We start from the raw sequence: 15,915 nt of genomic DNA on the forward strand, positions 1-15,915 counted from the left end.
AGAGTGCACCTTGCCAGAGCCAAGGCCACCTGTGCCCCCACTCACCCATCTTGCCGTCCTCCACGAAGAGGATGTGCAGGGGGTACAGGGTGCTGAAGTAGAAGACGTCAATGTTGTTCTTCACCGCGACCTGGGGTGGGAGGACACGGAGATTCCAACACCTCCAACCTACAGCCCTGAGTGGCTCCCAAACTGCTGCCCCTCCCACCCCACAGACCCCTCTGGAGCCAGGTGTCACACCAGGGAACACAGGCACCCCAGGGCAGCCCTGTCCCACCCCCAGCTCCCCAGGACAGACACCCTCGGGGTTGCCCACCTGGAGGTTGTTGAGGGGGTCCATCTTCATGACGGAGCCGACGGTGTTGAGTGGGAGGGAGATCTCCACAGACTGGTTGGGGGCCAGCGGTGCATGGACCTGGAGAGGAGCTGCTGGGGCCAGGCCAAAGCTGGGGGGACACCCGGGGAGGGCAGGGCATCAGGGTGGGGGGCAGCAGGTGTTGGCACAAGGGACTGTCCTGGGACACCCTGACTTCCTGCACTGGCATCCAGAACACCCAGCTCACCTTGCGGCCCCTGCACAGCCCAGGTTGGGGTCAGTTCCTGTCCTGCCCATCCTGGGGCAGCCCCAAAAACCCCCCCTTTCCTCTTACAGAGACTCACACCCATTTTTAGCATTCCTGCACCATTCCCTCATTCTGAGGGAAAAGGAACCATCAGTTCAACAGGACAAACACCAGAACAACGGTCAGAGCCCTGAGGAACAGCCTCTTCAGTCAACTTCTTAGAGGCTTTGGTTTGCTGCTCATCACCACCACAGCCATCAGAAAGAAGGCTCATCACAAGAGGCTGCTGCTCCCAGCTCTTGCAGCTCCTTTCTCCCACTCTTTTCTGCACAAAACCACTACAGGGCTGAGCCTGGAGGTGTCAGGCAGCACCTCCACAGGTCCCAGGTGACACCAGCCCAGGTGGGACCTCACCTGTTGCGGTTGAACTGGATGGCAAAGTCAGACATGACCTGCAGGGCTTTGTTGGTCAACACAAGGTCCATGGAGATGGACCCCCCCTGTCTGCTGAAGGTGCCAGAGATCTCCAGCCCCTTGGCTTTCATGGCAGGGAGCCACACCTGGGAGAAGGAGACAAGAAACCCTCGGGGTGTCATCCAAAGGAGACCCTCTGGTGCTCCCCCACCTCCCCCCCGTCTGTGCCCCCCTTAAAGCTGAGCTTGCTGTCCCACTCACCGTTTTAGGAGCCACGTAGGATCCTGAGAGGGTCCCCACCCCACCAGTGAGGTCGAAGAGGTCCCCCAGGCCAGTGCCCAGGGGTGCCCCCACATTTGGGGGCACTGTGGTGGTGGTGGGAGCTGGTGAGAAGTTGGGGCCGCCGCTGCCACCCATCTGTGGGGAAAGGGAGAGGGTTACGGGGGGCACCACAGGGAGGGGGAGAGGAGGAGGAGGAAGAGGAGGAAGAGGAGGAAGAGGATGCAGAGGGTGAGAAGGTTCAGGCACAAGGGCACACTCACAGCAGGGCTGCCTCCCACATCGCTTCGCAGCTGCAAGAGAAGGAAGGGGCATCAGCAGGGGTCAAGGGCACAGGGGTCCCCCAAAATGCCTGAAAGCCTCAGTGTGGGGTAGGAGAGCCTGGAGTCAGGATGCTCCAGCAATCCCAGAGCTGCTGTGCCAGGAGGTGAGGGGGGTGGCTGTCCCCAGAGAGGGGTGTCATCAAGGCAGCAAACGGGGGCTCAGGGCAGGGAGCAGGGGCAGCCAGGGGTGGGCACAGGGGCTGTGCCTGGTGGAGGGGCTGGGAAAAGGCTGATCCATACCCCTTCCGACTCGTCCCCCATCTCCAAGCGGGAGCAGGCAAGGTGGAGAGAAGAGCCAGCGACATGCACAGACAAGGCAGGAGAGAAGAGACCCAGAACAGAGAGAGAAGAGAAGGGGAGGGGAGGAGGAGAGAGAGGTTAGTCCTGATGTGCCCATCAGTCCATCCCTTGCTGCCCTGGAGCCAGGGCACAGAGCAAGACCTCATTCCCACAGCCCAGTGCCACGCTGTGATCCCACAGGGAGCCAGGGCAGCACATGGAGAGTTCCAGAGCAGCAAAGGCAGCGCCGCCACCTCCCCTTGAGGTAAATCTGATGGATTTTACGAGCCATGGAGGAAACTCCAAACTCTGCTCCTTGAAGGAGCCTGGATCACTTCCAGCACCCACAGGGCAGGTGTTTCCAGGCAGGGAGAAGTTTCCATCCCGCCTCACCCTGCAGCCAAACTGCTGCTTGGCTGCATTCCCAGGAGGACACGCTGTCACCTCCAGATCTCCTGGTGCTGGGGACACCCCATGGTATCCCATCCCATAAGCTGGGAGTGGCCCAGCCCTGAAGCAATTTGGGGGCCAGTGGGCAGCTCAGAAGAGCAACCACTCCTGCAGCACAGCACATGGAGTGGGAACATCCACAGGGACCTCATGTGCTGAGGGAAAAGGCACTGGGGAACAGTGGTGGGACCTCTCCAGCCACCACATGAGGACAAGATAAATCAGGGTGGTGCCCCTCTGCCTTCAACTGCTGTAGGAGAAAAGGACCAGTCTGGGCATCTCCAGGCTGGTATGTCTGTCCTATCCCAGGCACTCCACACCAGAGCCAGAGTCAAACCCAGCATGACTCTGCTGGGATATCCAGGAATCAGGGAAGGAGCCACAGAGACGTACCAGGATGTCCAAGCCGCCCCCAAGGAGGTCCACAGCGCCCATCTGCACGGGGGGCCCAGTCACAGGGGGGCCCAGGTCCAGGTTCAGCAGGTCCCCCAGCAGGTCCCCCTGCGTGGGGATCACCGAGGGCTGATCCGCTGCCTGCACCTCCGAGGGGGCCGCGTCGGGGCTCTCGACGCTCTCATTCCTGAAGAGAATGGCAAGGGAACACTGGAGATGGTGAGGAGCTCTGGATAGAGCTGGAGACAACAGTTCACCCAGGTGGGCTCTGCAGGGAGTGTGTGCAGAGACCCCTATCCCAGTACAGTTCCCAACCCCTCAATGGCAAGCCAAGATCCCCCATCCCAACCTGGCTCCCAACACTTCCACAGTGAGCAGAGATCCCCCATCCCAGCACAGCTCCCAACACTTCCACAGTGAGCAGAGATCCCCCATCCCATCCTGGCTTCCAGCACTTCCACAGTGAGCAGAGATCCCCCATCCCAGCACAGCTCCCAACACTTCCACAGTGAGCAGAGATCCCCCATCCCAGTACAGCTCCCAACACTTCCACAGTGAGCAGAGATCCCCCATCCCAGCACAGCTCCCAACACTTCCACAGTGAGCAGAGATGTCCCATCCCATCCTGGCTCCCAACACTTCCACAGTGAGCAGAGATGTCCCATCCCATCCTGGCTCCCAACACTTCCACAGTGAGCAGAGATGTCCCATCCCATCCTGGCTCCCAACACTTCCACAGTGAGCAGAGATGTCCCATCCCATCCTGGCTCCCAACACTTCCATAGATCCCCCATCCCAGCACAGCTCCCAAGACATTTTCACAGAGACTCCTTTCCACTGGGATCACTCCTTGAGCTTTTTAAGGACAGTGTTGGACTCACACAGCCCTGCTCCTACAGAACCTCCCTTGGGAATGGGATCTCAGCTCACTCTGAGCACAGTGGACACAGCCAGCAGACACAACTTTTCCACTGGGATCACTCCTTCAGCTTTTAAAGGACAGTGTTGAGCCCTGCTCCTACAGAACTTCCTTTGGGAATGGGATCCCAGCTCTGGGCACAGTGGACACAGCCAGCAGATACAACCTTTCCATGGGATCACTCCTCAAGCTTTCTAAGGACAGTGCTGCACCCCCACAGCCCTGCTCCTACAGAACCTCCCTTGGGAATGGGCTCTCAGCTCAGCTCCTCCCACAGCACACACAGCCAGCGGCCCCACAGCCACTTGGCTCCACACCCAACCTCCTCATCCCACGGATCCACGCTCCTGGAAGCGCCTCCCGTGGGTGGGGGGCAGGAACACTCACGAGCCCGTGCGTGGGAGGAGGCTCTTGTGCACGACGCCCCTGCTGCCCTCCACGAAGGCGCTGGGCGGTTTGTGGTACACCGAGGCCAGCGTGCCGATGTAGCAGATGAGCTCGTCCAGCAGCGTGGGCTCGATCAGGTCCGTCTCCTCCGAGATCAGCGGCTTCTCCGCCAGCACCACCTCCTTGGCGGCCACGGGGTCCGTGGACAGCAGGCGCCAGTAGATGTAGCCGCGGTCCCGCAGGTCGGGGTTGTCCGAGTCCTGCGGGGGGCACGGGGTTAGTGCTGGAGGCACTGGGGAGCTGCTACTACAGAGCTACTCGGAGCTCCTGCAGCTGCTACAGAGCTGCTCAGAGCAACTGCAGCTACTAAAGAGCTACTACAGCTACTACAGAGCTACTACAGAGCTCCTGCAGCTGCTACAGAGCTACTCAGAGCAACTACAGAGCTATTGCAGCTACTACAGAGCAACTGCAGCTACTCAGAGCTACTGCAGCTACTACAGAGCTACTGTAACTATTAGAGAGCTCCTGCAGCTGCTACAGAGCTCCTCAGAGCAACTACGGAGCTACTGCAGCTACTACAGAGCTACTCAGAGCTACTGCAGCTACTACAGAGCAACTGTAACTATTACAGAGCTCCTGCAGCTGCTACAGAGCTACTCAGAGCAACTACAGAGCTACTGCAGCTACTACAGAGCAACTGCAGCTACTACAGAGCAACTGCAGCTACTACAGAGCTACTCAGAGCTACTGCAGCTACTACAGAGCTACTGTAACTATTAGAGAGCTCCTGCAGCTACTACAGAGCTACCTGGAGCTACTGTAGCTGCTACAGAGTTACTCAGAGCTACTACAGAGCTACTGCAGCTACTACAGAGCTACTCAGAGCTCCTGCAGCTGCTACAGAGCTACTGTAACTACTACAGAGCTACCTGGTGCTACTACAGCTACTACAGAGCTACTCAGAGCTACTACAGAGCTACTCAGAGCTCCTGCAGAGCTACTCAGAGCTACTACAGAGCTAGCTGGAGCAACTGCAACTACTACAGAGCTACTCAGAGCAACTGTAGCTACTAAAGAGCTACTCAGAGCAACTGTAGCTACTACAGAGCTACTCAGAGCTACTACAGAGCTACTGTAGCTACTACAGAGCTACTTGGAGCAACTGCAGCTACTCAGAGCTACTTCAGCTACTACAGAGCTCCTCAGAGCTACTGCAGCTACTTGGCCCCATTTAAGACTTGTTTGGAGGGATCAAGGGGATAAAAGTTAAAGAGGTTTCACCATCCTGGGCTGAGAAACAGCTCCAGGAGCCTCCTGGGCCATGAGAGTGTCTGTGCTCTCCAGGATCTCAACTATCAGTATTCCCAGAGGGACCTGGGGCAAAGGCCTGGAGGGACAGGACAAGGGGAATGGCTTCCCACTGCCACAGGGCAGGGATAGATGGGTTATTGGGAAGAAATTGTTGGCTGTGAGGGTGGGCAGGCCCTGGCACAGGTTGGGCAGAGAAGCTGTGGCTGCTCCATCCCTGGGAGTGTCCAAGGTCAGCATGGATGCGACTTGGAGCAACCTGGGCTGGTGGAAGGTGTCCCTGTGGGCTGGAACAAGATCTTTAAGGTCTCTTCCAAGCCAAGCCATTCCACGACTCTGAATTAAGCTCCAGTTACCTCCTGTCACATGACTAAGCCATTCCCACTTTCCCGGGGTGGGAAGCCCACGGGAAGCTCCCTAAGGTGTCACCCACCTGCGTGGCCAGGCTGAGCACCTGCTGCACCAGCTCCTGTGTCTCCGTGGGCTTCTTCAGGAACAGCTTCACGATGGCCGTCAGCAGCTGGAGCTGAACCTGTGGGTGGACACACAGCATGAGGGACAGACACACAGACACACCAGGAACACGGGGATTTGCCCTGTATGAGCTGCCAGGACCTGACCCCAACTTGGTGACATGAGTCAGGGCACCTCCTGGGGCTCCCAGGCAGGTGTGCAGCCCCTTTGCAGCCCAACTCCACACCCTCAGAGACACAGGCAGACCCCAGTGTTACAGGACAAGACCTTGGGAGCAGCTTACACAGGGCACAGAATCCTCTGACTTCCACAAGGATAAGCAGCAGAAATTCCCCCTGACAGCCCCTTCAGACCTCTCAGGGAATCAGAATCACTGGCTTCACTCTTTTGCATTTACTGACTTTGCCATGTTCACTGTCACTTAGTTTCATGTTGTGTTGAACAGTCTTCCATAGATGGAAACCCTCCAAAATTCCACAGGCAACCCACTGGCTTCACCTGCCCCGGCAGACAGGGCAGGCACAGCTCCCTCTGCTCATTCCAGCTGTCTGAACCTGTTTTCCAGCTCCAAAGGGCTGATCCAGTGCTGGCACAGCAGAATGGCCAGGGGACCTCTTGGTCCCTCCTAACCATGGAGGGCAGAAGGTGCTTGGGACACCACCATGGTGGCATTTTGTAGAATTATGGAAACGTTTGGGTTGGGAGGGACCATAAATCACAACCAATTTCACCCTCAGGTTGCTCCAAGCCCTGCACCACATTCCTGGGCCACATCCTACACTCAGGGCTGCAGTGGGACACGACAGCTCCAAACACCTGGAAGAGCAACACCTTCACACCCCTTCAGAGCAGATCATTCTGCTCCAATTAGCGGGAGCCTTGTCACAGTGTCCCCCTCACCCAGGCAGTGCCCCCACCTGGGTGCTCTCATCATGGAACCCCTCCAGGAAGCTCTCCAGCAGCTCGTCGGCGTTGTCGATGCGCTCGGCGTACTCCCCCACGATCCAGATCATGGCAGCCCGGGCCTCGGGCTCGTCCAGGGAGTCCAGGTTCTCACAGAGGGTGGCAATGACACTCTCGTACCTTCCCCAGGAGAAAAGGACACAAAGTGTTCACCAGGAGCAGGAAACCCAAATTCTACACAGTCCTAAGCCCAAACCACTGCCCATCACCCTCAGGAGAAACAGGACACAGCCGAGGGCACCTTGCCTGGGGTTGTCCCCTCTCCCCAGGGCTGTGGCAATGCCCACACCAATCCCAGCTCTGGATTAGCCCCTCAGCCCCACTGCTCTGATCTGCTCCTCTCCATTGGCTATTCCTGCAGAGCTCCCACTCGTTACCAATTCAGTTCATTAGTATTTATTACCACTATTAGTCCCCGACTTCCTGATTACAGACTTGCCTATTCATCCTGGCTCAGCTGGAACACTCCCTCCCCTCTCCTCCTGCTGCCCTTGTTCCAGCACCAGGAGCTGGATTAAGAGCCAGAGACAGTTTCTGCTGACTCAAGGAACTTCCACATCCCTGGCAGCTCCTCTCCATTTGGGCCCCTGGATCTGGGACTGCCACCATGGCGTGTTCCTGTGGCTGGGGACAACCTTCCTGCCTCCAGCTTAACTTGGGAGGCAGCACCGACCAGCAAAACTCCTGTGCTGCAGGGAGGCTCCGGGGGCTTCACTGCCAGCAGGAGGGAGCAGAGCCCACCCCTCACCCACACCAGGGTCTGTGTGGGCCCCCAGACCAGAGGGGCAGGAAGAGCTTGTCCAGGACCACGCACTTGTTGGGGTACTTGCGGAAGATGTCCTTGATGACCACGATGGCCTCCTGCACCACGTAGTTGACCTTGGTCTGGATGAGGTCCAGGAGGGTGCTGACACAGCGCTCGGCCGATTGCTGCCGGAGGGACTCGGTCACACGGGCAGGGACTCCCTTCCAGCCCCATCCCAAAGGCCCCACTGCCATTCCCACACCTTAACCCCACCACACCCCCTGCAAAACCCAACCCAGAGCATGGGGGACACACCAGTGTGGTCTCCCCTTCATATCCAGGTCTGGCTCCTCCTCATCATCTCTTTGTGCTCCCACAGCCTCCTCTCTCCCCATGGGAAGCATTCCAGACTTGCAGACACCCTGCCAGAGAGGCTTTTAATAATCCCCTTTGGCAAATTACCTCCATAGCTTCCCAGGAGCCCCTCGGGAAGGGACCAGCTCCCTCTCAGCCCTTTGGGAAGGGATTGGATCCTTCCCAACCCCTCAGGAAGGGATCTGTGTCCCCCCAGCCCTCAGGAAGGGACTGGCTGCCACCCAGAACTTCAGGAAGGGGATGAGCCCCTTCCCATCCCACTGTGGTCCCCAACAAGGCCCTGCCATGACCCACTGCAGTACCACACCAGGCAGAGCTGCCAGGTCTGCAAGGGACAGGCAGAGACCCCAAAACAGCGCCCATGGCAAAGGGTAAGGGGATAAAACACCCTCCTGACATCCCTGCAGAACAACCACAGCTCATCCTCAGGCCTAGGAAGGCTCCAGCTGGCCAGGGCAGTGCTAATTCCTGGGATGAGATGCCCATCGTGTGCCTTGCCCACCCACAGGTGCCACAGGACCTGCCGTGCCCCTGCCCTCACCTCCACCTTGATGGCACAGCGGCCGATGGCTCGCACTGCCTTCCTGACAAAATCCACATCCACCTCCGTGGCGTATTCCTTGAGCTCTGCCAGCACCTGAGGGAGGGGACAACGCCATGAGAGCCTGGCAGCAAGGAAAAGCCACCAGGAAGGGGGGCAGTGACCCAGCTGGAGCAGAGTGGGTGGTACAGCTGATCCCAGCCACGTCCCACAAAGCTGGGGCAGGGATTTGGATCCCCCTCGGGGCCCACCCCCAGCCCCTGACCTGAGCTATGTTGGCCTGGGAAGCCAAGCGGATCATGATGTCCAGTTTCTCCAGTTTGACGTAGATGGGGTCGTTGTACTTCACAAAGAACACCTTCATCTCGTGCTTCAGGATCTCAGGCCTGGGGGCGGCAGGAGGCAGCAGTCAGGGGGGACACACACCCACCTCAACCACAATCCCAAGGGTTTGGGGGCCCAGTCAATGCCAAGGAATCTAAAACACCATGAGTATCCCCATAGGATTCCATCCCGTGGACATGAGCTGGGGAAACTCAGAAACTGAGCAACTCCAGGCCAGGAGGATGAGGCTCCTTGGCCACAAGCACAAGGTTTTGGGGTCCCATTCCAACCCAGGAATCCAAGACAGCATAATTATCCCACCAGGACTCTTGGCTCCCCTTTGCAGGGCACAGAGCACAACCTTGCTGCAAACACAGGACAGATTTGAGGCAACGGGGGATGTTTGTCCTGCCAAGGCTGGAAGGGACATTTTGGGAGGAGCAGGGACACAAATCCACAGCCCAGGGCTAGGCTGGACCTTTCTCACCAGCTCATCCTCCAAGCTAGACAAGAGCTAGGCCAGGTCCAGCTCCAATGAGCCAACCTGCCATCCACATTCCTGCTCCCAGGGACATTAATTGCTTTCCGCTGCTCCCAGAAATTGCTGCTATTTTTAACAGACGACCACGGCGCCGACTGGGAGGAGGACAAACCACCTGACTGGGCTGTGGCTGCAGAGCAGGGCTCTCCAGCTGGCCAGTTCTGCTCCAGGCACATGTGTGGGGCCTTGGACACCTCCTGCCCACTGGAATTTTAGATCAGCAAAGGGACAAAAGGACTCTCAGCACTTACTGAAGGAGGACAAAATCTGACAGCACAAAAATTCCTCTCTAGATATGGAATGACCAAACCAAAGTCTCTCAGCTTTTGGCTTCACCATCCTTTGCTCCCCCAAATAAAGAAGAAATTAAACTAAGCTCCTCCTGGAGCTTGACTGCCTGCTCATTCCCTCATCTCAAGGCCAGGCTTGAAGCAACCTGGGATAGTGGAAGGTGTTTCTGCTCACGGCAGGGGGTGGATGGGATGAGCTTTAAGGCCCCTTCCAAACCAAAGCATTCCATGATTTAATGACTCTGCACTCAGCCCTTGGATTTTAAACAGAGAAGAAAAATCCCACATAATGAGTTGTTACACTGCTGCAGTCTGAGGGACTGAGGCACTGGGAAGCAGCACCTGTGGGAAAGAGGGAAAGCTGGAGCCAGGCCATGCCTGGACACCCACCTTTTCTGCACGATGAGGTTGATGTTGCGGAGAGCCACGTACTGGAGCTCGGGCTCTGCGGAGAGTAGGGTGACCAGAGGTGGGGCCAGCTTCTTCAGGAGGGTGCCATAATAATCCAGGTCCTTGGAAAGCATCTCCATGAACTTCATCAGCACTTTCACGGCCGAGAGCACCACGGCAGAGTTGGCGTGGGACAGACGTGGCGTCACCCGCTCGCAGATGCTGCCGGGGTGAGGAGAAGGGAAAGGGAATGATCCCAGGGAAAGGGGATGATCCCAGTCCTTCTTCCTGCTTAAAAACTGCTGCCAGCATGGATGAAGGACAGGAGAGTTGCAGGAAAGCTGAGCAGTGCTTGGGACCTTCCCAAGAGATGCTGAACTGGCTCTTGAATGCCCCAATGAAGGTTATTCCCCAGCCCTGCAGAAGCCTCTCGCAGTGACCCCGTTTTGGGGCTCCCCAGGGCCTGCTGTCCTCTGCAGCCACACTTTAAGCTGATCAAGAAGCACAATCTCAGTGCCAGCACGGGGACAAGACCAGGACAGGCTCCAGATGGCTGTGCCCAAGGCACAGGGGCCAGCAGATGCCTGCTGTCCCACCTCCTGCAGCAGGATTCCAAGGGGCAGGAGGACAGAGACACTGATCAGAGCAGAAGAGGCAGTGCCAGGTGCTTTGGTCAATACCTGCCCATTCCCTTCCCTCCCCAGCCCTGCTCCTTGGCACAACAGCAGCATCCAGAGCCTCCCTCACCTCTGGGCTTCCCGGTCATCCTTGGGCATGTAGTTTGCCAGGCAGTCCAGGATGAAGATCTGGCCCCACTCGGTGCACTCGTTGAGGGCCGTGAGCAGCTTGTTGATGGACTGGGGGTTGAGGTCCAGGAGGTTGCTGCTGGGGTGGGACTCGGCTATTTCCGACAGAGCCGCCACTGCGTTGGCCACCACCTGCCAGAGGGGACAGGACACGGGTTAGGTGACACCAGGGTGGCTCCAGGAGCTGCAGAGGGATGAGCTGCTTCCTCAGTATCGTCCCTCACATCCCACCAACATCTGGGCACCAGCTTGTCCTCCCACCAGCAGATCCACAGATGAGCCATCCCCATCCCGCTCCCACCACCCACACCACATCTCCAACAGTTCCCACGTGTTCTGCAGGAATCAGCCTTGGCCCTGTGCCCAGCTCCCCTTCCCCAGGCAGCTCCAAGGAGCCCCAGCCCCCTCTGCACAGCCCCAGCCCCCTCTGCACAGCCCCAGCCCCCTCTGCACAGCCCCAGCCCTCTCTGCACAGCCCCAGCCCTCTCTGCACAGCCCCAGCCCCCTCTGCACAGTCCCAGCCCTCTCTGCCCAGCCCCAGCCCTCTCTGCACAGCCCCAGCCCCCTCTGCACAGCCCCAGCCCCCTCTGCACAGCCCCAGCCCCCTCTGCACAGCCCCAGCCCCCTCTGCACAGCCCCAGCCCCCTCTGCACAGCCCCAGCCCTCTCTGCACAGCCCCAGCCCTCTCTGCACAGCCCCAGCCCCCTCTGCACAGCCCCAGCCCTCTCTGCACAGCCCCAGCCCCCTCTGCACAGCCCCAGCCCCCTCTGCACAGCCCCAGCCCCCTCTGCACAGCCCCAGCCCTCTCTGCACAGCCCCAGCCCTCTCTGCACAGCCCCAGCCCCCTCTGCACAGCCCCAGCCCTCTCTGCACAGCCCCAGCCCTCTCTGCACAGCCCCAGCCCCCTCTGCACAGCCCCAGCCCTCTCTGCACAGCCCCAGCCTCACCGCCACGCCGGCAGCAAGATCTGGAGGAGGAAAGGCTGTGGGGAGACAAACCCTGTGGAAAGCTGGGCTGGAAGTTCCTCATGTCTGGGGAAAGGGAGGAAGCCAAAGCCCAACTGCCAGGAAACCCTCACCAGGAGGCAAAAACCACTGGCTATGTGGGATCAGAAGCAAAAGTCACTGGCTATGTGGGATCAGAAGCAAAAGCCACTGGCTATGTGGGATCAGAGCCAAGCCTCTGCTCCAAGCTGTCCAGAGCAGCCTCCTCCCCACTGGGAACAGAGTAACAACACACAGCCAAGGAATGGGAGAAGTCCTCTGTCCAGGAGACAGGGTTCTAGGGCAAGGAACACAGCCTGCAGCCCTGAGAAGCAACAAGTCCCCAAAAGGGGTCTGTTAACACCCAAAGGAAAGGCTGGAAGGGAGCCGGGGGGTGAAGACGAAGGGAGAACATTTCCTGCCATTCCCACCAAGAGAAGGCGGAGAAGGCAAGAGGGGATCACCATGGGGTTGGAGTCGGAGATGAGATCCTTCAGGGTGTCCAGGAAGCCCTGGTCCTCCACCAGCTGGGCGTTGATGTCGTGGAGCTTGGCCACGCAGACGGCGGCCGTCTTGCGCACGTAGGGGTCCTCGTCCTTCAGGCACTTGCGCAGGGGCTCGCACAGGTACTCCGTGATCTTATCCACGCGGATGCAGCCCATGGTGCGCACGGCCAGCGCCCGGATCAGCGGGTTGGGGTCCTCACAGTCCTGCAGGGAGCACAGGGCAGGCTTGGTGGCCTGGGCCACTCGAGTCGCAGGTGCCAGTGGTGGCTTCAGGACCCTCAGGCTGATTTGGGTTCCTCAAGTCCTGAGGTCTTGACACTCGAGAAAAGTCACCCAAGAGAAGTTTGACCTCTTGTTCTGCACCCACAGAGTTCTAACACCACCAGTCCTCACTCCCAGCACCTCCAGGCACTCAGCAATAGGACAAGGGGGCACGATGGGCTCAAGCTCTGCCAGGGGAAATTGGAGAGCAGAAAAAATTCTTTGCAGAGAGAGTGCTCAGGCATTGGAATGGGCTGCCCAGAGAGGGGGTGGATTCCCCATCCCTGGAGGTTTTTCAACTGAGCTTGGCCGTGGCACTGAGTGCCATGATCTGGTAAAGGGACTGGAGTTGGACCAAGGGTTGGACTTGATGATCTCGGAGGGCTTTTCCAACCCAATCCATTCTATGATTCTATGAATGTGACGTCCTCATCACTTCACCAAGCACCAAAACCCAGCTGCCACCTGACCTGGGAAACACACTGATTGTGTTTATTTTCTGGTGTTTTTTCCTAACTAAAAAGCCCAAATTCCCCCACCAAGCCTGTTCACAAAGTGATTTGGCAACATCCTGGCTCCTAACAAACCCTTCAGCTCCCAGCTCCAACTGGAAGATCACAAGGGCTCTCTCACATGACGGCAGCTTGATCACAGGAGCTGCCCACAGCTCTGACAGAGCGAGTGGCACAGGATGGCTGCCAAAAACTGGGTTTCTGCATTACTGAACAAATTTAATCAGTCACCAAGAACTAGAAGAGCTCCTCCTGCTGAAGGGAGAGGCTTTGGAAAGCTGCCCACACTCCCTCTGCAGCTGGGCGCAGTGACCCAGCACATGGTGGGTCGAGCTGACCCCGGAGCTCTGGGACACACACCCTCCCCCCTCACCTTCACAAAGGTGTTCACTGCCATGATGGCCATGTCTGGTTGGCTCTTGGCATAGTTCATCAGGTAGAGGTAGACCAGCTTCTTCAGCTCCAGGTTGTCTGTCTGCATGCAGTTCACCACGTCTGGGAAGAGAGCGCTGGAACACAGAGCACCTGGTGAGGGCAGGACACGGCCCTGCTCCCGTGGGATCCCCTTTCCCACAGCCAACCCACTCCTGAGGCCAGGAGACCACAGGCTGTCTGCTCTGAAGCCAGCCTGGGAGAGCTGGGGGGGTCACCTGGAGAAGAGAAGGCTCCAGGGACACCTGAGAGCCCCTGCCAGGGCCTAAAGGGGCTCCAGGAGAGCTGGAGAGGGACTGGGGACGAGGGATGGAGGGACAGGACAAGGGGAATGGCTTCCCACTGCCAGAGGGCAGGGATAGATGGGATATTGGAAAGGAGTTCTTTCCTGTGAGGGTGGTGAGGCCCTGGCACAGGTTGGGCAGAGAAGCTGTGGCTGCCCCATCCCTGGGAGTGTCCAAGGCCAGGTTGGACAGGGCTTGGAGCAACCTGGGACAGTGGAAGGGGATGGAATGAGGTAAGTTTTAAGGATTCTTCCCACCCAGCCCTTTCCAGGAGTCTATGATTCCATGACCTGGGCCCTGCAGCGGGTATGGCTGCACTGCCCATTCCCAGTGGATTTTTCTTCATGGATCTGTATGAAGACCAGCCCAAAGCAGGACAAAAATTGAGCTCTCCACATGGCTCTGCCATTCCAGCTCCACTGCACATCCACTGCCCTGGCACAAAGTGCTGGACAACACTCTCTGGCACATGGTGTAACTTTCAGGGTGTCCTGTACAGCACCAGGAGCTGCACTCCATGATCCCTGTGGGTCCCTTCCGACTCATGACTCCACACACCATCACAGGATGGTGCCAAAAGGAAGGGCCCCACTCCCTGGGATGAGTCCTGAGCACAAGGATGCTGAGCTGGGATGGAGTGGAGCTGCCAAGCTGCCTGCATCGAGCTGGAGCTTCCCCTTCCCAAATATCTGGAGCTGTGAGGTGCCAGAGATGCTGTTTCACCCAAAGATGGACCAATTAAAGATACAGACAGACCAATTAAACCACCTCAGAGAAACAATTAAGATCACAGGACTAACCCAGGGGTTATCCCACCCTGACAGATGTCCCTGGGCTCCTGGAAGCTTCTCTGTCACTGCAAGCCCAGCCATCCCTGACAGGATCAACCCAGAGCACCCCTAAATTCGGGGAAGTGCTGGCAGAGCTGCCACCCACCTCAGCTGCTCTCACCCCAGGCTAAACCAGGCTTTCCTGGCACCTCCTGGGGAGCAGTGAATTCAGGAACCTGCTCTCCTGCAGCCTAAAATAAGCCCAAACCAAAGAAAAAGAAGGGCTGGCACAGCCATAGAATCATAGATTTGGGTTTGGGTGGGAAGAGACCTCAAAGCTCAACTCATCCCAGCCCCTGCCATGGGCAGAGACACCTTCCACTGTCTCAGGTGGCTCCAAGCCCTGTCCAACCTGGCCTTGGACACTCCCAGGGATGGGGCAGCCACAGCTGCTCTGCCCAACCTGTGCCAGGGCCTGCCCACCCTCAACAGGGAAGGATTTCTTCTCAACATCCAACATAAATCTCTTCTCTTTTAGTTTAAAGCTGCTCTCCCTTGCCCTGTCACTGTGTGCCCATGTGAAAAGCCACTCTCCCAGTTTTCATAAGCCCCCTTCAAAGCCATGTCCATGTGACCTTCACCGTGGTGACCCCAGGACAGCCCTGCTGCTGCTCTGGGAGCCAGGGATGCACCAGCTCTCCCAACACTGAGCCCAGAGCGTGTTTTCCCTCTATTTACTCTCAAATGAACCATAAAAACCAAAGTGCTGACTCTGCCCAGGGTGTGCAGGGACAGGTCTGGGCAGGGACAAGGTCCACGCTGCTCACTCAGATGGATACAGGGAAGAAGGAACAGCAGCTGCCCCACCTTTTGGAGTGGAGTGGCTGCAAAAGGCAGTGACACAGACCCTCTGCCACAGCACCCAGGGGGTCCTGCTTGTTTATAGTAACACGTGAAGGAAGAGGGACTAATCCCAACAAACTTATCTGGCAGCCAGACCAATCCTCTTTTAGCCAGATTACAACCAAAGCCAGCAGAGCTCCTGCCTGCTGGGCAGCCACGTGGACACAAAGTGCCCTCCAGGAGGCAGAACTGCAGCCTGGAGTGTGCTCAGGCCTCTCCCAAGGGGAAAACCAGTGGGAAAACCCCTTGGGCATAAAGGAGAACCCACAAACCATCCAGGTTTGGACCTGAGGGAATGGCTGGAGCTGTGTCAGGGCAAAGTCAGGTTGGAGCTCAGGGAAAGGCTCTTCCCCCAGAGGGTGGTGGGCACTGACCAGGCTCCTCAGGGCAGTGGGCACAGCCCCAAGGCTGCCAGAGCTCCAGGAGGGTTTGGATGATCCTCTCAGGGACAGGGTGGGATGTTGGTGTGTCTGTGCAGGGCCAGGGGTTGGACTGGA

General features: G+C 58.0%; 1 protein-coding gene and 1 non-coding gene across 9 annotated transcripts in view; both read right to left on the reverse strand.

Annotated features, from left to right (window-relative positions):
• AP1B1 (adaptor related protein complex 1 subunit beta 1) overlaps positions 1-15,915 on the reverse strand; it is a 28,159-nt gene that overhangs the window by 3,093 nt on the left and 9,151 nt on the right. For 6 of the 8 annotated variants that reach the window (XM_071572146.1, XM_071572143.1, XM_071572145.1 and 3 more), the window contains 17 exons: positions 13,403-13,538; positions 12,215-12,460; positions 10,709-10,899; positions 9,962-10,183; positions 8,682-8,802; positions 8,417-8,512; positions 7,570-7,685; positions 6,710-6,875; positions 5,752-5,850; positions 4,008-4,267; positions 2,702-2,888; positions 1,820-1,840; positions 1,520-1,549; positions 1,239-1,394; positions 978-1,123; positions 317-446; positions 46-130 (listed from right to left, as the gene is read on the reverse strand). In XM_071572146.1, coding sequence (XP_071428247.1) covers positions 46-130; positions 317-446; positions 978-1,123; positions 1,239-1,394; positions 1,520-1,549; positions 1,820-1,840; positions 2,702-2,888; positions 4,008-4,267; positions 5,752-5,850; positions 6,710-6,875; positions 7,570-7,685; positions 8,417-8,512; positions 8,682-8,802; positions 9,962-10,183; positions 10,709-10,899; positions 12,215-12,460; positions 13,403-13,538 — 2,408 coding nt within the window. The remainder of the gene's footprint in view (positions 1-45; positions 131-316; positions 447-977; positions 1,124-1,238; positions 1,395-1,519; positions 1,550-1,819; positions 1,841-2,701; positions 2,889-4,007; positions 4,268-5,751; positions 5,851-6,709; positions 6,876-7,569; positions 7,686-8,416; positions 8,513-8,681; positions 8,803-9,961; positions 10,184-10,708; positions 10,900-12,214; positions 12,461-13,402; positions 13,539-15,915) is intronic. The other 2 variants (XM_071572150.1, XM_071572151.1) reach the window with 2 other exon arrangements.
• Positions 755-857, reverse strand: LOC139680154 (small nucleolar RNA SNORD125). Its single transcript, XR_011699318.1, has one exon. It is a non-coding gene; the product is annotated as a small nucleolar RNA SNORD125 (small nucleolar RNA).

This window comes from Pithys albifrons, chromosome 17 (genome assembly GCF_047495875.1).
Source record: "Pithys albifrons albifrons isolate INPA30051 chromosome 17, PitAlb_v1, whole genome shotgun sequence".
Taxonomy (NCBI): Eukaryota; Metazoa; Chordata; class Aves; order Passeriformes; family Thamnophilidae; genus Pithys; species Pithys albifrons.